Source organism: Pongo abelii, chromosome 21, assembly GCF_028885655.2.
Source record: "Pongo abelii isolate AG06213 chromosome 21, NHGRI_mPonAbe1-v2.0_pri, whole genome shotgun sequence".
NCBI lineage: Eukaryota > Metazoa > Chordata > Mammalia > Primates > Hominidae > Pongo > Pongo abelii.
In genome coordinates, this window is record NC_072006.2 from 33,018,017 (window position 1) to 33,044,966 (window position 26,950).

A 26,950-nucleotide genomic window follows, 5' to 3' on the forward strand; every position below is an offset into this window, starting at 1 on the left:
CCTGGCAATCACCATTCTACTTTCTGTCTGTATGAGTTTGGCTACTCTAGGTACTTCATAGATATAAGCGGCATCATAGAATATTTGTTCTTTCATGTCTGGCTTATTTCACTTGGCATAATGTCCTCAAGTTTCATCCAGCATTTGTTGGTATTTTCTTTCTTTTTAAGGCTAAATAATATTCCATTGTATGTATATACCACATTTTGTTCATTCATTCATTCAGTGATGGACACTTGGGTTGCTTTTACCTTTTGGCCATTTTGATGAGATTGGGTGCATTCAGGGTGGTATGGCTGTAGATGTTTTGGCTATTTTGAATAATGCTGCTCTGAACATGGGTGTACAAATATCTCTTCGAGGTCCTGCTTCCAATTCTTTTGGGCATATACCTAGAAGTTGAATTGCTGGATTGTATGATAATTCTATTTTTAATATTTTGATTAAATATTTTGGCAACATATTCAAGACATTAGTGGCAAATCCAACATCATGAAACTTTTCTCCTATGTTTTTTTCTAAGAGTTTTATAATTTTAGCTCACACATTTAGACCTTTGATCCATTTTCAGTTAAGTTTTCTATATAATGTAAGAGTCTAACTTCAGTCTTTTGCACATAGATATCCAGTTTTCCCAATACAATTTTTAAAAAGATATGTATTTCTTTTTCTTGCTTAATTTCCTTAACTAGTACTTCCATAAAAATGATGAATCAATGTGGCAAAAAAGGACATCTTGGTCTTGTCCCTGATTTTGGGGTGTAAATGTTCAATGTTTCACTATTAAGTATCATTTTAGCTGTGGCTTTTTTATAGGTGACTTATCAGACTGAGGAAGTTTACTTCTATTCTTAATTTGTTGAGTGTTTTTTTTTTATCATAAAGGGATATGAGATTTTGTCAAATGCCTTTTCTGCATCTATTGAGATGATTATGCTGTTTTGTCCTTTTTTCTATTGATACGGTGTATTATGTTAGCTGATTTTCAATGTTAAACCCATCTTGTATTACTGGAATAAATCCCACTTGCTCATGGCATATAATCTTTTTTATATGTTGCTGAATTCAGTTTATCAGTAAACTGAATTCATTTCATATTCATGAATTTTTGCTTTCATTGTTGATTTTTGCTTTCACATTCATAAGGGAGATAGATATGTAGTTTTCTTTTCTTCTGATGTCATCTGGTTTTGGTATCAGGATAATACTGACTTCATAGAATGAGTCGAGAGGTATTCCCTCATCTTCTACTTTTTGGAATAATTCGTGAATAACTGATGTTTGTTCTTTTAATATTTGGTAGAATTCACCAGTGACATAATCTGGGCCTGATTATTTCTTTGTGGGAAGTTTTCATATTACTAGTTCAATATGAACTATTACTAGTTCTTTACTTGTTGTGAATCTATTCAGATTTTCTATTTCTTTTTGAGATAGTTTTGGTTACTTGTGTCTTTCTAAAAATTTACCCATTTAATCTAAAGTTATCTAATATGTTGTCATACAGTTGCTCATAGTATCCCCTAATAAACTGTCATTAATTATAGCAATTCTGACTCCAAATGTGTGGGGGTTTTTCATACCAACCAATTCTCCAACTCTCTGGACACCAACTGGGTCTCCTACAATTCAATTCAATTCAATTCAATTCAAACACTAACTACCTGGAGTTAGCATCAGACTCCACAGGTTTAAGGGCTCAGTCCCACAAGACTGAGACTTCAGACTCCAGTCACAAGTATTGGTTACTCAGGGTTACTCACACTTCTGTCCAACTTTGCTACAGATTTGGGGTTCTCATAACTGCCCCCAGCCTTAGGTTTCATAATTTGCTAGAGTGGTTCACAGAACTCAGAAAAACAGTTTACTTACCATTTCTGGTTTGTTATGAAGGATATAACTCAGGAAGAGCCAAGTGGGAGAGATACACAGGGCAAGGTATGGCAGGGGGCAGGGGTGGTGTGGGGTTTCCATCTCCTCTCTAAGCATGCCACCCTCTCAGCACCTCAATGTTGTCCCCAACCTGGAACATCTCCAAACTCCATTGTTTAGCAGTTTTTACAGAGTTTCATTACATAGGCATGACTGATTAAATCATAGGCCTTTGGTGATTAACTCAATCTTCAGCCTCTCTCCCCTCCCTGGAGGTCAGAAATGGGGTTTAAAGTCCCCAATCCCTAATCATGTCTTGATTTTTCAGGCAACCAGCCCCCATGCTGAAAGTGATCTGGGTGCACCTAGTCATCTCACTAACGTGCTATAGCTGATGCTCTTCTCATTCTGAAGACTCCAAGGGTTTTAGGAGCTGTGTGCCAGAAACTGGGGATGATAACCAAATACTTTTCTTTAAAAACCACACTCTTTATAGTTCTTTTCATTTTTGTAGGGTTGGTAGTGACATCCTCTCTAATTTTAGTAATTTGATTCTTCTCTTGGTCTAGCTAAAGGTTTATCAATTTTGTCAGTCTCTTCAAAGAATCAACTGGTTTTGTTGATTTTCTTTTATGATTTTTCTGCTCTTTATTTCATTTACATTTATTTCCACTTTAATCTTTCTTGTTTCCTCTTTCTGCTTTTTTAGGTGTTTAGTTTGCTCTTCTTTTTCTAGGTTTTTTTTTTTTTTTTTGAGACAGTCTCGGTTTGTGAACCAGGCTGGAGTGCAGTGGCTTAATCTCGGCTCACTGCAACCTCTGCCTCCTGGATTCAGGTGATTCTCCTGCCTCAGCCTCCCGAGTAGCTGGGACTATAGGTGCCTGCCTCCACACCCAATTAATTTTTGTATTTTTAGTAGAGACAGGGTTTCCCAGTGTTGGCCAGGCTGGTCTCAAACTCCTGACCTCAGGTGATCCTCACACTCCGGCCTCCCAAAATGCTGGGGTTATAGGGGTGAGCCACCACATCCAGCCATTTTTCTAGGTTCTTAAGGTAGAAGATTAGGCTATTGATTTGAAATCTTTCTTCTTTAATATAGGTTTTACGGTTATAAATTTCCCTCTGTGTACTGCTTTAGCTGCATCTTATAAATTTTGGCATATTGTGTTTCATTTTCTTTCACTGCAGAGTATTTTCTAATTTGACTTGTGATCTTTCCTTTGGCTCATTGGATATTTAGATGTATGTACTGTTTAATTTTCACATATTATAAATGTATCGAATTCTCTTCTGATACTGATTTCTAATTTAATTCTATTGGAATAAGATTATACACTTTGTATGATTTCAATCCTCTTAAGTTTATGGAGGCTTATTTTATGGCTGAGTATATGGTCAGTTCTGGATAATGCTACCGTTGTACTTTCCAAGAATGTGTATATGTTGCTGCTATCATGTGGAGTCTTCTATAGGCATCTGTTAGAGTCCACCTGATTTTAAATGACAAATGTTTGCTTCCTCTCAACCAGTCCCTAAACTCTTTCCCTTCTTTATTTTTCCCCAGAATACTTATCAGTATCTGAAATACTAGTTATTTTACTTATTTGTTTACTTTTACCTGCCCCACTAGAATGTCAGCTCCTTCATCCTTTAAGATAAAGATCATATGCATTTTGCTCACTGGTTGCCTGGCACTCAGTAAATGCTCAATAACACATGCCAATAGAAAAAAATGTGAAAATGTGGCTTATATGTCCTGTAGCTTCACATAAGCCAGTCCTGCAATCAACAAAGCAAGGCCCTTCTTGATACAGCTCAAACTCCTTATGGCATTAAAAGCCCTTCATATGCTGTTGGCCCCAATTCATTCATTCCTTGAATCTGTACTGAGCACCTACTATGCAGTTGATGCTGCTGTAGGAGTTGGGGATATGGCAGTGAACAAAACAGTCAGGCTCCCTGCCATCTTAGAACTCTCAGTCTAGGAGCATTCTAGGGAGACAATAAAGATTCAAGCAAATATCAAGTTGCGATATGTGCTTAGAAGGAAGTCAACAGGGTGCTGAGACCCCTGGCCAGGCAAAAGTTTGGGGTGAAGTCAGCAGGTCCTTCCCAGGCAAAGAAAGCATCTTGTGCCAAGTCCTTTAGGTGTAAAAGAGCTGCTAATGACCTTTCCCTCTTGCTGTTATCTAAAAAAGTACTGCCCTCCCTGCTGCTGTTCCCTGATCATTCTGTACCTTGGCAGCCTGACCTCATCACACTGCATTGGGGTTGTCTGCTTTCCTGTGCTTCCTGTCCACTCTCCCACCTGGTACTTGGGGGTACCCACTAAATGCAAGAGGGAGGGAGAGAGAAAGGTACAGTAGAAAGACAGAGAGCAGAATGGCTGGGAGAGAGGGAGTGTGGAAGGAGAGTGTCCTGGGCTGGTCACAGGGTCTCTGCATCAACCTCTCAGCAGCTGTAGCCCCACAGCCACTGCACTCACTGTTTCCTGTTTGCTTGGCCAGCCAGGCCCTGGGCAGTAGGTGCTTGGTCTTCCCACACAGGCTGCAGTGGGTTGAACAACGTCCCCCTCAACAATATGTCCAAGTCCTAACCCCTGGTACCTGTGAATATAACCTGTGAATAGGATCTTTGAAGATATAGTTCAAGATCTTGGGATAAGATCATCCTGGATTTAGAGTAGGCTCTAAATCCAATGACTTTCGTCCTCGTAAGAGAAAGGAGATAGGAATTTGAAACACATAGGAGGGAAGAAGGCCATGAGAAGATGGAGGCAGAGATTGGAATGATGTGACTACAAGCCGAGGAATGCCTGAGCCACCAGAAGTTAGAAGAGTCAAGGAAAGAATCTCCCCTAGAGCCTTTGGATGGAGCATGGCCCAGCCAGCACCTTGATTTTGGACTTCTGGCCTCCAGACTGTGTGTGAGAGAATAAATTTCTGATATTTTAAGCCAACAAGTTTGTGGTAATTTATTATGGCAGGCCCAGGAAACTAATACACAGGCCCAGAAGCTGATGGCTAGACAGGTGCACCAGCCTTGCTTCTCTGCTGGCTGCTGGTACCAGCCTCACCAACTAAGATCTTGGCTTTATATTTTCTTTGTTTGGAAGCTTCATTCTCTGTTTGCTTAGTCTCCAGGCTATCTTAGGAGTATGGGCAAAGCACGTCATACCCAGGGGCTCTGAATCTTTTTGCTCTAGCATGTGTCCTGGTTCCACAGACAGAGCAAGGGCTCATGACTCAGAGAGGCACAAGCCCCTGTCATTTCATCTGTAGAATACTGCTCAAGCAAGTCAAGGATGTCTTGGCTTCCATGAGCAGTATTGCCCAGCATAAGTCTGGAATCCCACTGGACCCTGTCTTCTTGGAATGCCTTCTCAACCTTTCATGTCCTGGCTAAATCTTCCTCCCTTCAGCATTCCCTCCCATAAGCTGCTTTTCCTGATACCTTCTGCCCTGGCGGAGTTAGAGACTCCTCCATTCTGTTCCTTTAGCCTCTGGACGCCCCAGTATAGCGCCAGTCACTCTGAATTGTTCTGTGCTGTCAGCTCATCATGTGGTGAGTTTTCTGGGGACTTCTCTTTGTCCCCTTGCCTCTGAATCATGCCTGGCACTCAGGAGGGTCTCTACTTTGAGAGCACATGAAAAAGCCTAGCATGGTGTATGGCACACCAAGGCCACTCAGCGAAGATGCGCAGTCTAGCACAACAGGGAGGGCAGAGGCCCTGAGAGTAGACTGCCTCCTTAGAATTCCAGCTCTTCTGGGCTTTGAAAACTTGGAGAAGTTACTTAACCCCCCTGTGCCTCAGTTTGATTATCCATAAAATGATTTTATATTTTGAGACAGAGTCTCGCTCTGTAGGCTGGAGTGTGATGACATAATCTCGGCTCACTGCAACCTCCGCCTCCTGAGATCAAGCAATTATCTTGCTTCAGCCTCCTGAACAGCTGGGACTACAAGCAACCGCCACCACGCCCTGCTAATTTTTGTATTTTTAGTAGAGATGGGGTTTTGCCATGTTGGCCAGGCTAGTCTTGAACTCCTGACCTCAGATGATCTGCCCACCTTGGCCTCCCAAAGTGCTGGGATTGCAGGTGTGAGCCACCATGTCTGGCTCATCAAATGATTTTAAAATAAATATTAAATGAAATAATGCATGGACATTGCTTACCATTGTGCTTAGCAAGTTCTAGATACTGATATTATTATTTTTGTTAACCTAGATGTGAAATCACATTGCCCACAGTAGGCAGTCAATAAATAGTAGACAATATTATAATTAAATAGTGGCAGTGCAGTGCAGAGTGAGGAGCATAGGCTCTGGGTTCTGCAGGAGAGTTCTCCCTTACTAGCTATGTTCCCTGGCTGGGTCAACTTGCCTCTCTGTACCTCTGTCTTCTCCTCTGTAAAATAAACGTTGTACTAGCATCTCACTTAAAAGCTCATGGTAAGGGCTTTGTAAACATTTGTTAAATAAAATAACTACATAACATGTGAAAATGGCCAGCCCACAGCAGGCGCTCAGTAACAGTGATTGCCATCACTGTCATCATGTAACAGGATGTTAATTTCTCCTGTGGCCATGGTTTTCTTGTTTTTGTTTTTGTTTTTTTGAGAAAGAGTTTCGCTCTTATTGCTGAGGGTGGAGTGCAGTGTGCGATCCTGGCTCACTGCAACCTCCGCCTCCCAGGTTCAAGCAATTCTCCTGCCTCAGCCTCCCAAGTAGCTGGGATTACAGGCACGGGCCACCATGCCCAGCTAATTTTGTATTTTTAGTAGAGATGGGGTTTTGCCATGTTGGCCAGGCTGGTCTTGATCTCTTGACCTCAGGTGATCTGCCTGCCTCGGCCTCCCAGAGTGCTGGGATTACAGGTGTGAGCCACCGTGCCCTGCTAGTCATGGTTAAATCTTAGGACAAAAGACCCACAGATCTCATGTTCTTTTTTTTTTTTTGAGACAGGGTGTCACTGTGTTGCCCAGGCTGGAGTGCAGTGGCACAATCTTGTCTCACTGCAACCTCCGCTTTCCAGAATCAAGCGTTCCTCCCACTGGAGCCTCCTGAGTAGCTAGGACTACAGGCATATGCCACCATGCCTGGCTAATTCTTTTGTATTTTTTGTAGAGATGGGGTTTTGCCATGTTGCCCAAGCTAGACCCCACGTTCTAAGTTCCAGAAGCTCCCAGCAGAAGGGACCCAGCAATCAATCTGCAGGTCTTATCAGAGAGGTGGCAGCTCAGAAGAGGCCTTACCATATAGTCCCCTCATCCATAGCCCATCCCCAAGACAGTAAGAAGACGGCTAAAGTGGAAGATGTCTTTGACAGTCAAGAAAGTGTCATGTTCCTGGAGGTAGGAGCTAAAGTGTGAGTTGGGGGTGTGTGTAGGTGTTTAAAAGAATCAGTGTAAAGGTTTGGGGGTATCTTCAGCAAGAAATGACTAGCTGATCAAGATTGGGGGTGCCTACAGAAAGGGAAGTTGGTATTCCCCTCCCTGTGGGAGGTCTGTTTATCCTGTCTTACTTACTAAGCCTTGTACTACCTGAGCAGGGAGAAGAGAACTGAAGGGAGACAGCAGGTGGGAGACAGCCAGTCAAGACTGCTCCTCCTACCCACAAGTGTCAGGTTTCAGTTCCCAGCCTTGGAGTGGGACACAGTGGAGGTTAGGGTTGGGGGCCACAGCCTCGTAAAACCTCTGCAGAACTTGGGGACAAAAATCACCATGCATCAGAAAGAAGCCATGTTGAAAGGGCCCAAATAACACAAGAAATCAGCAGTGTCTAGAGGAACAGCACAGGAATTAGTCTGGATGGCAGCAGGTTGTGATGGAGCCACCATCTGTCCTCAGCAAGCATAGATAGGAAACTAGGGCAGCAGCGCCCGCCCACTTAGCCAGCACTGAATCCTCACCCAGTTAAGATAAAGGCATCTGCTCTCTTCTCTCCTCTTTTCCACCCCCTTAGCCTAACAGTGCTCTCAGCATTGGTTGCACACTACAGACCACCTGGGAGCTTTAAAAATCCCAGTGCCAGAACCACATCCTGTAGAGACTATGATTCAGTTAGTCAGGGGTGGAATCTGGCCTGCTGTGGGGCCATAATGCCTTGCAACTTCCCACCCCTTGAATCTGGATTGGGCTCATGAATTGCTTTGACCAATAGAATGTGGCAGAAATGACATGGTGCACATTCTGAGCCAGGCCTCTAGAAACCTCACAGCTTCATCTCTCACCTTCTGGGAATGTTGCTGCTATTCAGAAAAGCACGGGCTGGCTTGTTGGGACATGAGAGGCCAAGTGGGAACACAGACCCAGCCATCTCAGCAGTCCCATGTGACAGACATATGTGAGATCCCAGCCAACACCACCTGGAGAAGATGAACCATCCCAGCTGAGCACAGCCCAAATTGCTGACCCACAGAATTGACCAAATAAGTAATTATTGTTTAAGATATATAACTGAAACAGCTCCCTGGATAATTCAAATGTGCAACCAGGGGCCAGGTGCAGTGGCTCACGCCTGTAATCCCAGCACTTTGGGAGGCTGAGGTGGGTGGATCACCTGAGGTCAGGAGTTCAAGGGCAGCCTGGCCAACATGGTGAAACCCCATCTCTAGTAAAAATCCAAAAATTAGCCAGGCATGGTGGCGGGCACCTGTAATCCCAGCCACTTGGGAGGATGAGGCAGGAGAATCACTTGAATCCAGGAGGCGGAGGTTGCAGTGAGCCAAGATCACATCATTGCACTCCAGTCTGGGCAACAAGAGTGAGACTCTGTCTCAAAGGAAAAAAAAAGTGCAACCAGAGCTGTAAAATATGAAGCTAGAGAGCAGAAAAGGGAGGTGAGGAGATGTTCAGAGCAGACTGTGTCTCCTCTCTAGCAACCTTTCAGGGTCACTGCTCTAGCTTGTGCTCGGGGGCAGGAGGAGAAAGGGTCTAATTCACGTTTGAGCTTGAAGTCATAATTACTTGGTGACATGATTTTAACAAGCAGAAATTGTTGAAAATATGTTAATCAGATCACAACATTGCTAAGGAACCTGTTACACAGTGGGAAAGGGAGATTTTTAAAGTATATAGTTGGAAGCAGCTATAAGAAAAAATACAACTGTTTTGCTTTTGTAGCCTAACAAGTAGGGGCTCTTCAATGAACCAGTGGCCATAAATTGGTATCACGGCACAGGCCCTGGCAGATGCTAAACAGGAGATGCTATTATTATTAGTGTGAATTGGGCCTGTGCCATGCGTTTGTCCTAGGTGTTCAATAAATAATACCTGCTACTATCATCATTATTATTACTAGCAGTGATTATTATTGTATGTGAACATACCTAATGCAGTGCCTGGTATATGGCAAGTGTTCAAGGAAATGTAGCTATTATTATTACAAATGGGGAATCTTCTAAGGCAGAAGAGGTGCTTAGCAAACAGAGGAAGCTATTAATGTAGCCTAAATAAAGGCACTTGGCTCAGAGCACAGAGACAATGTGAATGGAAGCTGCTGTCAGCATCATATACATGGGGTGAGGCCTGGCTCCAGGCCACCTGCAGTGGGCCCTCTGCAGCTGATGGGCCATCCTGGGGAAGGTAATAAAGGCCGCCATGTGGCCCTTACCTTCCGGATACTTGTAGAGGTCGGTGATGTCCACGCGGGAGTCACTGCCCACTGCCTTGGTGCTGATGCATCTCCCAATCTTCTTCGTGTTTGAGTATACACGCTCCCGGCTCTCATCCTCATGCCACAGCCAGGTGATGTAGTCGGCGTTGACCTCCGCAAACACGAAGGGGCCATCGTGGGCCAGGTGCACATCACCCTCGCGGATGGCAGTGACTGAGGCTGGGCCGCACCGGAACACACCTGGGCAGGAGGGGTGGGCATGAGCAGCACGGGCAAGGAAAAGCAGGGGTCTGGAACTTACCCCACCCAGTTGAGCGTACCTTCACTCTCCTCCTGGGGGGTGGCATCCAGAACCTGCCAGCCATTGTAAGAGGGGCCTAGGTCCTGCCGGGCAAACCAGCTCTCATTCCAGACATGGAAATTCCTGCCACAGAGAGAGGATGGGTGAAGCTGCCTAGAGTGAGGGCATAGGAAGGGAAGATCCTACTGAGAGGCAGGCCCTGGGCTCCCTACTCTGCACAAGAACTGTGGCTGCATGTTGTGAATCACTCATTCAACCATACTAATGAGCACACAGCATTTATATATGTTTGTATACATATGTGTATGTGTGTATATAGATATGCGTGTATATTTATCAACAACCTGTTGTTCAAGGTACTGCAACTAAGAAAGAAGATCTTTACTCTCATGCTGCTTACATTCTAACAAAGGAGACAGACAAAGCTAAGTCAGCAGATAAATCAAACAAATGCAAGTGACAATAAATGTTAGGAAGAAAAAGAGGGGCTTAAGCTAGAGAACAACCCCCATAGACCTACTCTAGGTAAATGACATTGAAGGTGAGACTTAAGTGAGAAAGAATAAGCTATAGGAAGAGTGAAGGGAACAATATTCCAGGCAGAAGGAACAGCATGTGCAAAGGTCCTAAGTGAGACAAAAAAAGGCCTTGTGTGTTCAGGGAGCAGAAAGTATTTAAGTATCTCTGGGATATGGCCAGCAGAGGGGGTAGGTAGGGTTCTGATTATGCAGAGCACTATAGAGTCTGGTAATTTCAGCCTTATTTTTAATTCCCTGTGTTAAAGATGAGAATATGAGTAGGAAACATGACATCACCTGCTCAAGGTCTTGCAGAAAGAAAGGAGCAGACAGAAACCTGATTCCCGGTTTGCCTGACTTGGCATCTTTATAGCCGGCCTCAGAACTCCTCTTCGGCAGGCAACTGTCTTTGTTGGGGAAAGTATCTTGATTAGCATTTGGGGATTAAAGGTGGGACCCTGATAACCTGGGTGGTGACAGAGTCCCCAACATCAAAATGAAGTGTCTGTGCTTTCTGCATGAAGGAAAGAGAAGAACGCGAGTATTTTGTGCTTCCAGGGCAAGGGAATGAAGAGAACCAAAAAAGAGGAAAGGCCAAGGGGAGCAAAGAGATGGTCTGAGCTGGAGGCCAGCTCGGGAAGGGCTCCTGGCACGCTCCCCTGGGGAACAAGGATACAAGGCTCTCTGTGTCTCTGTGTTGTGTTCTCTTCACTGTCTCTCCTAATCTTTATTTTTTAATTTTTATTTATTTATTTATTTTGAGATACAGTCTTGCTCTGTCACCTAGGCTGGAGTGCAATGGTGCAATCTTGGCTTACTGCAACCTCCGCTTCCCAGGTTCAAGTGATTCTCATGCCTCAGCCTCCCCAGTAGCTGGGATTATAGGTGTGTGTCACCACACCCGGCTAATTTTTTTACTTTTTTTATTTTTAGTAGAGATGGAGTTTCACCACGTTGGCCAGGCTGGTCTCGAACTCCTGACCTCAAGTGATTTGCCAGCCTCAGCCTCCCAAAGTGTTGGGATTACAGGTGTGAGCCACCACGCCCGGCCATCTCTCCTAATCTTTAGAAAGTTGGCTTTGAGTGGCAGACTTGCACATGTGTGAACAGACGTTTGAACAAGGTTATTGACTGAAGCCTTGTTTGTAAAGGCAAACTTGTTTTTAACTGAGGCAACTGAAATGTCCATCCATATGGGATGGTTAGATGAACAATGGCTTTTTCATGCAATTGAGAGGCAGACTGGGTTCACACCCTTATGCTTCCACTCACTAGCTGTGTGGCCTTGGATGAGTTACTTAACCTCTCTGCTTCAATTTCCTCATCTGCAAAATAGAATCAATGATCTTAACTTATTCACAGGTTGTTTGAAGAAATACATGAGTTAATCTATATACAGCACTTAGAACTGGACCTGGCACAGACTAGGTGCTTGGTGAGTGTTACGTTATTACTTAAAACATTATGGAAAATAAGGAAGACTCTTTGTGTATTTATGTGGAATTGTTAAATGTTCTAGCAAGAACAGTATCACATAAAGCTGCCAATACTGTTTAAGCGGGGAAAAGGCGGGGAGGCACTGTAGGTACGTATGTGCTTGTGTCTACAGAGCATCTCCCTGACAGGAGATGTAGGAGACAGTGATAGTGTTGCTTCCAGGAGGAGGATGGGGAGGCTGGGGAACTGGGCGGGAGGGAGACATCACTGCAACCCATTTTGTACCTTTTGAATATTAAACCACATGAATGTTTTTCCTATTTCAGAAAATTAAGTAAGTTAGAATGAATTTTTTTTTTTTTGAGATGGAGTCTCACTCTGTTGCCCAGGCTGGAGTGCAGTGGCATGATCTTGGCTCACAGAGGCAACCTCTGCCTTCCAGGTTCAAGTGATTCTCCTGCCTCAGCCTCCAGAGTAGCTGGGACGACAGGCGCCTGCCACGACGCCTGGCTAATTTTTGTGTTTTTAGTAGGGATGGGGTTTCACTATGTTGACCAGGGTGGAGTGCAATGGTGTGATCTCAGCTCACTGCAACCTCTGCCTCCTGGGTTCAAGCAATTCTCCTGCCTTATCCTCCTGAGTAGCTGGGATTACAGGTGTGAGCCACCGTGCCCGGCCTAAAATGAATTTTTTAAAGCTTTATGTGACGAATTTTGTTTTAACAGAGGAAGGAGTCTTTCCCACCTGAGACACACAGCACGGAGAACCGCAGCTGATACGGAAGCAGGGGCCTGATCCAGAGGTACCTGTGCAAATGGAGTTCCTACCCCACCCCAGGAAGCCACAGATTCCCAGAGAGAGTAGAACCAGGTATTCAAGGCAATCAAATCTTGAGGCCCCTCCTGAACTCTGAGTCTACATCTCTTGACCTCAGACCTTACATCTTGGAAGAGGTACCACTCTATCCGCAGGGCGCCTCTCACTCCCTCTCCCTTCAGAGTCGGCTGAGACTCAGGGGAGCTGGGCTCTGGGCCTGCCGCTCCCGGTGGTGTTATGGAAGATGATGCCTTGCTCCACCTGCTGGGCTTCCAGAGCCCTTGGGCCTAGGCTGGGGGCAGGACCCACCACATGCTGTCTTCTGTCAGGTCCTCCAGGGTCCGCCCGAAGGAGTCCACGTATTTGTCCACACTCAGGTTCTGGTCTGTGTCGTGGGCTGAGTTGAAGTTGGACACGACCCGTGTGGCTATCCCCAAGCACCTGAGGACTGCAGAGCAGAGACTGGGAGGCTCGGAGCAGGCGGGACCCCGGCCCCTAAGAGAGGGGCCTGGCTTCCACAGCAGGCGCCCTGGCTCATTTGTGGCCAAAGCCCTCTGCCACCCCATCTTTTTCTGTGTGTCTACTTCGTCAGGTTGTGGGGCTGAGACTCCCATCTCCACTCTCAGAAATGCCACCATCTCCTGCACATTCTCTCAAGGACTTCAGGAGATGCTGTTGCCACCTCATGTGAATAGACAGGCTTTGAGGCTGGCAGGAACTTGGAAGCCATCTAATAGAGCCCTCATCTTCCTGAGGGGACTGGAGGCCAGGGGAGCCACAGGGCTCACCCAAGGCACTCAATGAATGAGAGACAGAGGGAGCTAGGACTCCTTCAAAATAAAAGATCAGATGTGAAGGAAATAAATTTTCTGGTTTCTCTCTTCATTAGCCAGACTTTGTCCTCCCCATCAATGAATCCATCAATGAAGATGGGTTGCAGCATATGCAAATATATGTAAATACATATAGATAGAGGAGGCTGGGGGAGGGGCCCTTCTCTCCCAGGGTACCTGTGCACATGACTCCCGCGAAGACCCAGCACTGGCCGTACTTGACTGGCTTGTACCTGCCCTTGAGCCACTTCTGCAGAATGGCCACGCTGCCTCGCCAGTGCAGCGGGCTGGTGCCGCCGCTGTACTTGCCCTGCCACTGTCCTTGCACCACACCTCGGTCATTGTTGCTGTTCACCTGGGCAGAGGAGGGCACGGGTCCACCACCAGGCCGGGCTTCCTACCTCAAGAACCACATCGTGGTAAAATCCTCTCCAACTTTGGACCACCAGGTCAATCGGGGTCACTCTTGCTTTTTAACTGTCTGAAAATTAGGGGCATCTGTTGCCTTAAAATACCTACTTCCTGGTAGCACTTGTCATTTTCAATTATCTTCCATTTGGATACTGTGTTGTAAAAATCATTACAACTTTAGAGCATTTCCTATGTTAAATGATCTGTTTTGGGGGACTTTTGGCATAATCATTATAGGGACAGCTAACATTTATTAAATGCTTATTGTGTGCCAGACACCACTATGCCAAGAATTTTGTGCACACTATATTAAGCTGTTGAAGTTTACAATGTAGGTTTCATTATTCTCCTTTTTTTTTTTTTTTCAGATGCAAAAACTGAGCTTCAGAAGCATTCAGAGACCTGCCCAAATCACACAGCAAGTTAGTCCGAGTGGTGATCCATGAGTCTAGGACTTGGACTTGGGAGGCTTGAGTTCAGGACTTTCACTGTCCTCAGGGCTGTGATGCTCTGCTGTTTGGGATTGTCACTCATGTTAATTCTCTGTGCTCCAACTGCTCTCTGAGGTCTTGAGGAAGTGAGAGTATCAAATAGGAGAAATATAGCTTTGTGCAATTTTGGAATCTCAGATACCCACCCACTGACCTTAATACCTGCATGTGGTAGAGGGAGCTGGTGGGCCCTGCAGACACCTTTTGGGAGGAAACACCATAGCCTGAGGCCTGTGATAGGTTAAAGTTGTCATGCCTCCCATGGAGAGGTGGGTCTATGTCCCACTCAAGAGGAGGTTTCCTCTTGAGTCTGGGCTGGCCTGTGACTACTTTGACCACTGACTATGGTGGAAGTGATGCTGTGCCAGTTTCCAGGCCTAGGCCTGATAAGACTGGGAGCTTCCACTTCCTCCTTCTTGGAAGAATTGCTTGGGGCAGGGAGGTGGGGGTGGGGGAGCTATTGCTATGCATGAAACTGCCATATTGTGGGGAAGCCCAAGCTAGCCACATGGAAAGGTTGTGTAGAAAGAGTGATGACTGGTGGGTCCCAGCTGCTCCAGCCACCCCAGCCCAGGGCCTGACACGAGGGTGGGGAAGCCATCCTGGACATTCCAGTTCCAGGAGACATGACATGGACGGCAACTTAGGAACTGCCAACCACCAGAACCAAAGCCCCAGACAGAGGTCCTGTCAAACCATCCCAGACATATGCAGCCATTAAGATATCCCCAGAAGAAGCATCTTGGAGCAGAGACAAACCATTCTCATGGTGCCCTGCCCAAATTCCTAGCCTAAAAAACTGTAAGCATAATAAAGGGTTGTTTTACACCACTGGGTTTTGGGGTGGTTGGTTATGCAACAACAGCGAATTAAAACAAGGGGTGATGGGAAGAATCACAGGGTGTGGCCCCGGGGTTGGCTGGGGGATCCTTGAGGAAGTACACGTGCAGGGATGGAGGGGCTTCTCACCATGGCACTGATGACCCTGGTGACATAGATGGGGTCGTGGCGGCAGGACACGTCTGTGGCTGGGTTGTTTTGGTGACCGGGGCTTTGATCCAGGATGGAGAGGCAGATGTTCAAGATGTCCTCCTCAAACTGCTCCCCAGAGAGGCTGTGCTTAGAGGCTGTGCTCAGTCACTCATATTCCAGGCCCTCCCACAGCCCTCACCCGGTCAGTCACCCCATCTGTGCAGGGCAGTTTGCTGCCCCCTCCAACCACCAGGGGCATCACAGAGCACCCCCTAGTCTTGGAAACCCTTCCTCAAAGAGTCACCTGGGGAATCAGAACCTCAGCCTTAATCACGCCTCTCCCCTGCTCAACAATCTCCCGTGGCTCCTGACTACCCACAGTAAAGTCTGAGCTAAAATTGGTGGCTCTCGAGCCACATCCACCTCGCTGATATGCTCATTTGGTCTACATGATGTTTTCAAACACGTTTGAATTAGTTAACAACATTTAAAAATTGCAGAATTTTTGCATACACATTTAGGTTTCTGGTCTCTGATAATTTGGAAGGTCTGGCAACAAAAAATGGGTGCTGAGTAGTGGCTACCCCTTAGGTGGATCCTAAACTCTTCACTATGTCTTCCCTGCCCAGCACCCGAATCCCAAATGCTTTAAACCCCTGGCCTGCAGGACAGTGTGCGACTCCTCAGCCTGACAGTCAAGTCCAATCTTTCTTCCACTGGGCACCCAGAGCTCCGGCAGACAGAACTCCTCTAGCAGACTCAGGACTCCCTACCTCCCACCTCCGTGCAGCTCTGCCTGCTCTTCCCTCCGCCTGGGCAGATCCTGCCTCACTGTAGAGACCCAACCACAATATCATGTAAGCCTCCACAATGGCCGAGGTGGAGGTTCCTTTCACCCTTTTCTGGACTCCCTTTGCTTCCATCCCTATCATTCTCACTTTTTCCTTCCCCTATTGCACCTGGTATTGGAACTACTTATCTAAGCCAGTGGCTCTCAAAGTGTGGTCTCAGGCCAGCAGCATCAGCATCACCTGGGAACTGGTTAGAAATGCACATTCTCAGGCCCTGCCCAAGACCTACTCAGTCGGCAGCTCTGGGGGTGGGGTCCAGCACGCCATCCCTCCTGGGATTCTGATGTATGCTCGTGTTTGAAAACCACTGATCAGAGCTATTCATTTTTCCACAACCATACTGACCTGTTCTGTGTCCAAACCGTGTCCAAAGCACCTCCCCTTCCCCAGGACCCAGCGCAGGCCCTGGCCCAGTGAATAGTAGACAAATGAATGAACGAGTGGGTTTTCTCTAGGAGTGAGCCCCCCTTGTCCCTCCTGAGAAGAGTGAGCAGACAGAAGGACTCCAGTCCCACCGACCTCCCCATGCCCCAGCCCACATCCCTGTCTGGCCTGTGCCCCTGGAGACCTGCCCGTAGTTCCAGCCCTGGGCTCGTATATGCTTCTCCACGCCTCGGAAGATGATGCCGCTGTCGTTGAGCACGTACTCCTGTCTCTCCTCCTCTGAGGCCAGAAACACATCGTCCTCTGAAAAGCAGTCATCAGGCCTGGTGTGGACTGGGGCTCTGGCCTTGCTGGCCTGGGGAAGGGGCTGCATCAGGGATCAGCAGCAGGACAGCGCCCGGAGGCTGACTGGGGCAGGAGAGGTCAAGAGGGGGCTTGCGAGCTCCCGTGCTGCCTCCCTGCCAAACTCCATCCCTCCTGGCAAGTCTTTATCCAAGCAGGGACCAATCCCAAAACAGCCCAAGACTGAAGAGTTTTATGGGATCTGACACCTTTGGGTGGCCCTCCTTGATGTCAGTAGTAGCTTCATATTTCTCATATTTCTTTTTTTCTTTCTTTCTTTTTTTTTTTGACAGAGTTTTGCTCTTATTGCCCAGGCTGGAGTGCAATGGCGCGATCTCAGCTCAGCGCAACCTCCACCTCCTGGGTTCAAGTGATTCTCCTACCTCAGCCTCCTGAGTAGCTGGGATTACAGGCATGAGCCACCACAGCTGGCTAATTTTGTATTTTTAGTAGAGACAGAGTTTCTCCATGTTGGTCAGGCTGGTCTTGAACTCCCGACCTCAGGTAATCCACCTGCCTCGGCCTCCCAAAGTGCTGGAGTTACAGGTGTGAGCCACTGCACCCGGCCATATTTCTTAAATATTAATAATAATACTCATCCTGGCCACCCCTTACAAAGGTCTTATGATGTATCTCATACATTACAAGTATTAGCCCTATGGATTTTCACCATAGTCCTAAGAGGTAGGCACTGTTATTTTTCCCATATTACAGATGAGGAAATGGAGACAGGTAGAGGGGAGCAGCTCAGCAGAGCTGGGACTAAACCAAGGCAGTCTGATTCCCAAGTCCTGGCTCTTACCCACCCCTGGGCCTCTCCTGCCCACTGGGTCCTCTACAGGCTTTGAAGCACCTGCTACCAGGTTTCTCTGACCATTGCCTACCTCTGCCTAGGCTAAGTTCTTGCCCAGTTCTTGGCCTTCAGCTTCTTGTCCTTTAACCCACCTCCCAGGCCCCCTCCAAGGGCAGGCTCTCCTCTGAGGATGTCTTTTGGAAAACCTCTACCTTGGACTTGGCCACTCCTACCTGCACACCATGGGTTGAAAAGGAGAACAAACTCGCCCAGCCTCCGGTTGCTGTGTTTGCGGTGAGAGGAAAGCCTGATGCTCAGCAGGTAGCGGCCAATGACAGCATTGGGAGGGCTGGCGAGGCTGACAGTCAGAGTGTTCTCCATCTGAGCCTCCTTTGCTGCTGTCCAGCCCTCACCCTGCTCCAGCTCCGATGTCTGGAACACAGCTTTGGTGTGGAGGGCCTCAGAAGCCTGGGGTCCTGGAGGAGAGGAGAGGGAATCAGGAGACCCTGCCCCTGGGAAACCCAGCTTTAGAGAAGTGAAAAAAGCTACAGGCCTGGAAGCCCTACCTTCACCCCCTGAACTGCTGGGAGGCTTTGGGAGGACCTGACCAAGAGCAAGAAGGCCAGTGGCCGAGTGAGGGTCCACCTCAGCTGCCCTGACATCCCAGCCACTTCTAGGCCAAGGAGAAAGTGACAGCATCCTTTGAAACCAAAGTCTGCCTATGTCGGGCCAGGAAAGGAAAGGAAAGCTTGGGCTTCAAAGTGCCTCATGGGTTTTCGTACCTTTCCAGAGCCCTGGGTGTCTGGTACACACAGGGTTCCAGAGAGGTCATCCCATCCATCCCACTGTCTGCTGGCAGCACCTCCCAATCACCCCCAGAAAGCTGCCACCAGAAGCCTCCAGGGTTCAAGGCTCTGTCTACCTACAGGGACTTGCTTCCCCCAGAGCCTGAGCTGCTGACTGCAAGGTCTCAGGTTACTGGGTCATAAGACAGGTCCCTCCAGCTGCAGACGAGAAGGGGACGCTGGCGAGCCCAGTTACCTGTCTCCACCGTGAAGATGAGGGTCTCCTCACAGTCCAGGGCTCTGCTCAGCTCCAGCGTAAGGCTGAACGACTGGCCCCTGCGAACCACCAGCTCAGGGCAGGGGTACTCCTGGGTGTGGTGGGCAGTGCCATTCCTTGACCGCTGCCAGTCCACCTTGGTGACTCTGATCCCTGGGTGGGGAGAGGACAGGGAGATGAGGTCATGGCCTCCTGTTTCTCACCCACTCTGAGCTTGTCCTCCCATTCACTCCCGGCCAGTCATTTGTTCATCCAGCTGCTATTTATCATATACCGGCGATTCTCTGTTTGTTTGTTTGTTTGTTTGTTTTGAGACAGGGTCTCACTCTATCACACAGGCTGGAGTGCAGTGGCGTGATCTCTGTTCACTGCAACCTCTGCCTCCTAGGTTCAAGCAATTCTTGTGCCTCAGCCTCCCGAGTAGCTGGAACTACAGGTGCACATCACCACACCTGGGTAATTTCTTTGTATATTTTTGGAGAGATGGGGTTTTGCCATGTTGGTCAAGCTGGTCTCGGACTCCTGACCTCAGGTGATCTGCCTGCCTTGGCCTCCCACAGTGCTGGGATTACAGGTGTGAGACACCTTGCCCAGCCTGTTAGTCATTAAGTTCTGTAAAATCACTGCAAAGGTTGAATTAATGGGAACTGACCCATTGCCCTTAGGGAAAATAAATACAGGTTTAAGTTCCAGTGAGCCTCTGGTCCCAACTTATTCATCAATTGATCAGTATATAACCTTATTATATGTGCATTTCTGTTTAAAGATACATTATTGAGGATGGGCGTGGTGGCTCATGCCTGTAATCCTAGCACTTTGGGAGGCCGAGGTGGGCGGATTGCCTGAGCTCAGGAGCTCGAGACCAGCCTGGGGCCAACATGGTGAAACCTTGTCTCTACTATAATACAAAAAATGAGCCGGGCGTGGTGGCAGGTGCCTGTAATCCCAGCCACTCAAGCAGGAGAATCGCCTGAACCCGGGAGGTGGAAGTTGCAGTGAGCTCAGATTGCACCACTGCACTCTAGCCTGGGCCACAGAGCGAGACTCTCCCTCTCAAAACAAAAAAACATAATTTAATATATATTGTTGATTCATTAATATTGAACCTGTGACCAGCAGCGCTATAGTTCATGCCTGAATGTTCACCTAACACATATTTTTCGTGTAAGGCACATCGCAGCTTTCCTGCTCCTAGTAACATGAGACAGCACTTCAGTCCTATGCTCAGCGGCCATTTTAAACAGAGAAATCATCAACAAAAAAAGCACAAAAATGCAAAAAAACCCTCGTTTTAAATGAACAGAGAAAGGTTTTTTGTTTATAGTATGACAGCTGAAACAAGAAGGCAGAATATTGCCTGTTCAGCTTCAGCTGGGAATATGCATGTCAGGTCAGGTGACAATTTTTCTGCACTCTGTGCATGTCTGTGAATGGCCAAGAAAGTGCAGAGTATAGATTTCGGATTTAAAAATAAATATTAGCAATGTGCCTATACAGAATCCACAAGTGTTGAGGATTGACTGTATAATCTCTATGCCAGGCTGGTGTCTGGTGCTGAGGATACAGATGTGGGTTTGCCCTCAATGCATGGTGCGGTGAGACTGTATGGCTCAATGGTTATGAGGAGGTCCTCTGGGGGCAGCTTACATGGGTTCAGATTCTGACTTGGCCATCTACTGGCTGAACCACCTTACTTTTTTTGAAACAGAGTGTCTCTCTGTCACCCAGGCTGGAGTGCAGTAGCGCGATCTCGGCTCACTGCAATCTCCGCCTCCGAGGCTCAAGTGATCTTCTCATCTCAGCCTCCCAAGTAGCTGGGACTGCAGGCACATGCCACCATACTCAGCTAATTTTTTGTATTTTTGGTAGAGACCAGGTTTTGCCATGTTGCCCCGAACTCCTGAGCTCAAGCAATCTGTCCGCCTTGGCCTCCCAAAGTGCTGGGATTACAGGCGTGACCACTGTTCCCAGCCCGCCTTCTTGACCTCTTTGCATCTCAGTTCCTCGCTCTGCAGAATGGGAATAATGCCTGTGGTGTGATTGTGAGGATAATGGCCTCTGTCATTTAGAGTCCTCGTAACATGAGAGCTCAATAATTGTTACTTATTATGTTCCAGGGGTGACACCTAAGTAGGTGAGTCCACATAACTAATTCTTGCTTTGATACATGCTATCAGGGAGAAGGATGGGAGCTGAAAGAACAGTAACAGAGGGCTTGGCCTAGTCTGAAGGGGCACAAGCAAGGCTTCCTCAAGAAGGTGGAATTAAGGCTGAGTCTTAAATAGGATGAGTGTCTCCAGGAAAGAGTTGAGTGATGGATCTAGTCTCAGTCCAAGCATCCTCTTCCCCTATTCAGGGTTCATTCATTCAAGTGCTGGGCATTGTGCTGGATGCTACAGACCCAACAGTCCATCAAATACGCACTGGCCCTGACATCATGCAGTTGATAGCCCAGTGGAGAAGACTGGCATTAAGCAGATAGACCTCAAACATTTAGGGTCAAGCTTTGAGATGAACCCCAAGGGAGAGGCATTGGGAGTCCCAGGAGCACAGAACACCTAAACTCAAGTAGTTAGATTAACAAAACTATTCGTCAGAGTACTATAAGCAACAGCTTAAAACTCCAGGATGTGTGCAGCCTTGAATTCTAGCCAGCAGCTATGGTGCTAGGCAGAGAGACAGGAGGGAGCACGGTGACTTCTAAAATTTGAGAGAAAGCAGATGTGTGGGGAAGGCAATGAGGTTGGAGGGGCCCATAGTCGGCAGACCACCAATGCTTGGAGTGGGATGAGGAGTCTGCCTTTTATCCTAAGGACCGTAGTCAGCCAAATATTGTTTTAAGCAAAGCTGTGATGTAATCAGATTTGCACCTTGGAAAGATCATTCTGGTGCCATGTAGAAGATTAATTAGATATCTGGTGAGATGCTTTAGTAAGCAAAGGGATGTTCCAAGAAACTGCTGTTTCATCTTGTCAAACATCTGCTCCCAAACCTCCACTGGATGCCCCATTGTCTGTTATGATCTGTCCAAGCTCCTTCATCTTGGACAAGGAACTAGGCAGGATCCCATTGCTTTCCACTCCTTCAGCTCACCCCCCACCCCCTCACAGCTCAGTTACTTTTTGCACTGGCTGCATCAGACTCTACCTCTACAACCTCCTGCCCCGACGTCGCACATATCTCTTTCCTGCCTTGTGCTTTTCCTAAGGCCCCTCCTGGTTGGGGTGCCTGTGATTGTCCTCTGAGATGTTCCTGCCTCGGCCCTGCCACCAGAGTTCATCTCTCCTTTGTCCAATCAGCTATTAGATCTGGGATAATACAAACAACAATAATAAAATCTTTGTATGTATTCAAGTGCTTATGCCTCCTAACATACACCTAAGTGAGGTACTGTGACCCCTTTCATTTTCTAGATGCCGTCATGTTCACTGGGTACCCTATTTCACCTCCCTTGTGCCCCCACCCCCACATATCCTCAGGGCTCATTCTCAACATGGAAGCCAGAAGGATCCTGTTAAAATCTAAGATCACTTTGTTGTTCTCAAGCTCTCCATTGGCTCCTGTCTCTCTCAGCAGAGTTGAAGTCCCGACAATGACCCGCAAGCCCTTCGAGATTGAGCACTTTGATATCTTTTTGGGCCTTCTGTTTCTCTTCCTCTCTCTCATCCCTTTAAGCCACACTGATCTCCTTATTTCTCTTTGAACCTGCAGACAGGCTCCCTCTTCAGGGCCTTTGCACCTGCTGTTCCCTCTATGTGGATCGCTGTCCTTTCAGATTCCTGCAGAACCTGCTCCCTTGCCTCCTTCTTCAAGTCTTTGCTCAAGACTTTTCAGTGGACCTTCACTGAAATGCTTTGTTAATTTCAGTGAAATTCAGTGAATTTTTTTTTTCACTGAAAATGCTTATTTTCACTGAAAATCCCCATTTTCAGTGGGACCTTCACTGACCACTCCTTTATAAATTGCAAATCACCCCTACCCTCTTTCTCCACTATTTTCCTCCATGGCACTTACTGACATCTTACAATATATTTCATTTCTTTATTTTAATTGCCTACCTTCCCTTTCAAGAATATCAACTCCATAAGGGCAGGGAGCTGTGTCTGTTGTGTTCATTGATGAATCTTCAGTGCCTGATACATGGAAGGTGCTCAACAAATATTTCTTAAATGTATTAATGAATGAATGAGAAAACTGAGGGCAAGAGAAGTGAAATAACTTGCCAAAGGGCACACAAACAAGCAAGGGCTGGAGTGGAGTCTGTGGGCATCTGGCTTCCAGCTGTTGACCACTGGGTCAGTGGGTATACTAGTTTTATTGTGGTTGACATAAGAAACAGTTTTAAATGTTCCATACTCCATATGCCTGCAAACATATATACATGCACAGATAAAAACTGAAATAAAAGTTTCATTACTATTTCCCCTTATTATGAACGATGAATACTGAAATTTATTTTCTTTTTCTGTCAAAGCTCTCTAGCCAAAGACCACCAGGAACACATCAGTACAATGAACAGGAAGGGCTCATCGCTCATGGCAATGAGAAAGAATGCTCACCACAAAGAACCACGGAACATCTCCGGAAGAGGATATTAGAGAGGACTTACAGGATTGTGACTTGTGTTAGGTGGTTTTGGGGAGAGTTCAAAGAAGCAGGGCTTTGCTCAGGATAGGAGGCTGCTCTGGGAATGAGGCAAGTCTATGTCTGAGTATCTTAATAGTCCTTATGTAGAAGGTGGGAAGAATGAATCGAGGCTAGTGTCATAAGTGGTAAAGAAGCAGCCGTTATTCATATTAGCCCAACTATAGGGCTAATATGTCAGTAAATCGAGACCAGTAAATGGAGACCAGTGAATGGATTAGACAATGTTCATGTTTTTGTCTGTGTTCACTCATGATTACGGAGTCGTCTTGTTTTTGTCTTAATTCACTACAGTCACAGGATGGCATCTGATCACTTCATCATGTCTTCTGGTAAAGTTTCAATAAGCATTTACAAACTTAAGTATGTTTAGTGAAAAATTGATTTCCTCTTATTTACTATTTATATTATAGTTAGGATACAATTTTTAAAAAAGTGGTGTATAGAGGTAGGTAAGGAACCTGAAATTCAGTTTCAGGTTGGTGAAGGGACACTATTAAATATTTGTTATATTGAGAGGGAGGGTATTAGGGACAAAAGAGTTGATGTTTTACTCATCTATTGCTTCTTAACCAATCTGTTTAACCCAGAGTTTAGCTTGGAAAAATGATAATCATATGTTATCTTTCATGGTTTCTGTGGGTCAGGAATTTGGGCAGAGTTCCACTGGCCAGCTCTTAATTGGAGTTTCTTATGCGGTTGCAGTCAGACATTAGCTGGGGCCATACTCATCTGAAGGCTTGACTGAGGCTGGAGGATCCACTTTAAAGGTGACTAACTTACATGGTTGGCAAATTGGTGCTGAATACAGGTTGAAGCACCTTGGTTCCTTTCCATGTGGATCTCTCCATGGGAATGCTTGAGTGTCCTCCTGGCATGGTGCTTGGTTTCCCCTGAGCAAGTGACCTGAGAGACTATGGTGGAAGATGCAATGCTTTTTATGACCTAATCTCAGAAGTTACACAATGTCACCTCCACCTTATCCTATGGATCAAGGCAGTTACAAAGGCCTACGTAGGTTCAAAGAGAAGGAACATGCCCCATCTCTTGCTGAAAATGTACCAATGTCATGTCCCATTGTAAAAAGAACACTGAGCTGAGATGTATACTGATATGACCACCCTGTGAAATATAATCTGCCACAGTTGAGAACCACTGAAGTTATATCACCAAGTACTCCCCACCCAAGGACACTTGTCATGCAACTCTTGGCTGTATCTTATTTGATGCCAAGCATACAAGAAATGTTCAGTAATTGTTGGCTAGACCACTGGATAGGTTTCATTTAACAAATCTTCCTATAAACCAAGTGCTTTTCCAAATATTTTATAAATATTAGCTCATTTAATGTTAATAAACCATATGAGGGAGGTACTTTTGTTAACTCAATGTCACAGATGATAAAACTGAGGTACAGAGTTACACAGCCTGTTTTTTTTTTTTTTTAATTTGAGATAAGGTCTTGCTATGTTGACCAGGCTGGTCTCCAACTCCTGGCCTCAAGCAATCCTCCCATCTCAGCCTCACAAAATGCTGGGATTACAGGCATGAGCCACTGCACATGACCCAGAGTTACACAGCCTTCTAAGTGATGGAGCTGGGAATCTGCCTCCTGAGTTGGTGGCTTGTCTATCCCCAGGCTATGGTGCCTTTATCTTTGACCCCATAGGAGTCACAGCCTAGAAGTTCCAGACTGTAAAATTCAACATGAGCTTCACCACAGGCATCAGATCAGTGGCTTGTGTTGGTAAGTGTCTGGACAGGGCTGGTCAAAATGTTTGACTTTTTAAAGATTCCAGCATCTTTGTACAATCTTTTAGTTAACAGCATGTGGCAGATTGATTTTCCAAAAGTGGTTGCAATAATATCTCCCATCCCACATACTCTTCTTTCAATATGATGTTGATACTCCTCTCATTGAGAAGTAGAGCATATATTCCCACCCTCTGGACCTGGAAGACTTGTGGCTAAGACAGAGTGACATATTGTGACTTCTAAGGCTAGATTATAAAAGTTAATACAGCTTCTTTCTGGTTCCCTTGGGTTGCTTGCTCTTAGAACCCAGCCACCATGCAATGAAGAAACCCAAATGGCCCATGGAGAAGCTCACCTGGAGAGGAACCAAGGCTTCCAACCCACAGCCCACTGAGCTCCCAGCTGACAGACAGAACTATTTGGAAGCTATGGGACTGAGCCATCTGGCAAGTGGGTCCTTCAGCCCCCAGGCAATCTGCCCCAGCTGATGCAGACGCAAGCTGTCCCTGCCGAGCTCTGCCCATATTGCAGGTTCCTAAGCAGGAGAATGATTGTTGTCTGAAACCCCTAAGTTCTGGGGCAGTTTGCTATACAGGAATTGATAACTGAAACATGGAGTCAAGATTCTTGTCTAGACCACAACAGCCTCCCAACTGCTCTCCACCTGTGAGCTGTCTGGGCTGGTGCTGTGGTCTCAATAATCAGGCTTGAGATTCATGGAAAAGACTAGTTTTAGCTTAGCCTAGGCCAGAAACCCCTGCTGGCATCATGATATGGGGATAATGACTGAACATGTGGGTAGGAACTCACATGGCTGACACATGTGTCCCAGGATAGGGAGCTCCTACAGCCCCTGCTGTGGTGAGTGAGCATAGACTGTGCAGGACCAGTGTTCAACAGTGACCCCATGTGGCATGAGCTGGAACAACAGTGCCAGGGGGCTGTCCCATTACCCTTGCCAATTCTCACAACAGAAAGTAGAACTAAAGCTTTCACATCAAGTTAGCCCCAGTCATTCTAGGGCAGGCACAAACCTCTGAAACTCCAAAACTTTGAGCTCAGATGACCTTGGTTTAGTCAGAAAAAACAAGCAGGATCCTCTCCCCCAACCAGGTACCTTGTACATAGAATTGTCAAGTCTAATATCAGCAGAGCTGGAAGAGCCATTAGGAGTTCAGGTCTCCATTTACTGACATATAAACTGAGACCCAGAAATGGGAAGAAAGGGACTTCTTGCCTGAGGACACAATGGATTTGTAGCCCACAATTCATGTTGCTACTTCCCAAGCAATGTGTGTAGGGACAGGCCAGAACAGGATGCTATTTTTTCAGGGGATGAGTCAGAAGCAGGCGACGAGTTTGCTGGATGGTAATTATCTCAGCCCTGGTATGCCCCAGGGCTGGATACAAGGGGAGTTTGGGATTGGATGAGGGCTGCTGGACCCTGAGTCATGGGTTCAAGCCCCATCGATCCTGCACTGGGTTTCCCCCTTCCCTGCCACAGCCCAAAGCAGCTCCCATCACCCTCTGAGGCATCTGCATCCTTATCACAGACGGGCAAGAGGAGGTGGTGGGATGAGTCAGAACTGCCATTATCATCACTGTCCTGGAATCTCAGAGACCATCTCTCTCACAACTTCCTGCCCAGGCGCAAATTCCCTTGGCCGAATTCTTGGTGGATACTTGACCATGGTCCCAGTTTGCCATACCTCTGAGAGGTAGCTCACTCACCGCCCAGTGTTAGAAAGCCCCTCCTTCTGCTGAGCCAAGCTCTTTCTTCTTGCAGCTTCTCCCATTTGTCCCTATTTTGCTCCCCATTACCCCCATAGAACACACTTCTTCCTTTGCTC

At 46.7% G+C, this 26,950-nt stretch overlaps 1 protein-coding gene across 2 annotated transcripts in view; it reads right to left on the reverse strand.

Moving 5' to 3' along the window:
• The window catches only part of TGM6 (transglutaminase 6), a 53,289-nt gene that overhangs the window by 20,494 nt on the left and 5,845 nt on the right, over positions 1-26,950 (reverse strand). For both annotated transcript variants that reach the window (XM_002830118.2, XM_002830117.2), the window contains exons 2-9: positions 18,681-18,854; positions 17,873-18,115; positions 16,689-16,807; positions 15,267-15,395; positions 13,573-13,750; positions 12,872-13,010; positions 9,811-9,914; positions 9,488-9,730 (exon numbers count right to left, since the gene is read on the reverse strand). In XM_002830118.2, coding sequence (XP_002830164.1) covers positions 9,488-9,730; positions 9,811-9,914; positions 12,872-13,010; positions 13,573-13,750; positions 15,267-15,395; positions 16,689-16,807; positions 17,873-18,115; positions 18,681-18,854 — 1,329 coding nt within the window. The remainder of the gene's footprint in view (positions 1-9,487; positions 9,731-9,810; positions 9,915-12,871; positions 13,011-13,572; positions 13,751-15,266; positions 15,396-16,688; positions 16,808-17,872; positions 18,116-18,680; positions 18,855-26,950) is intronic.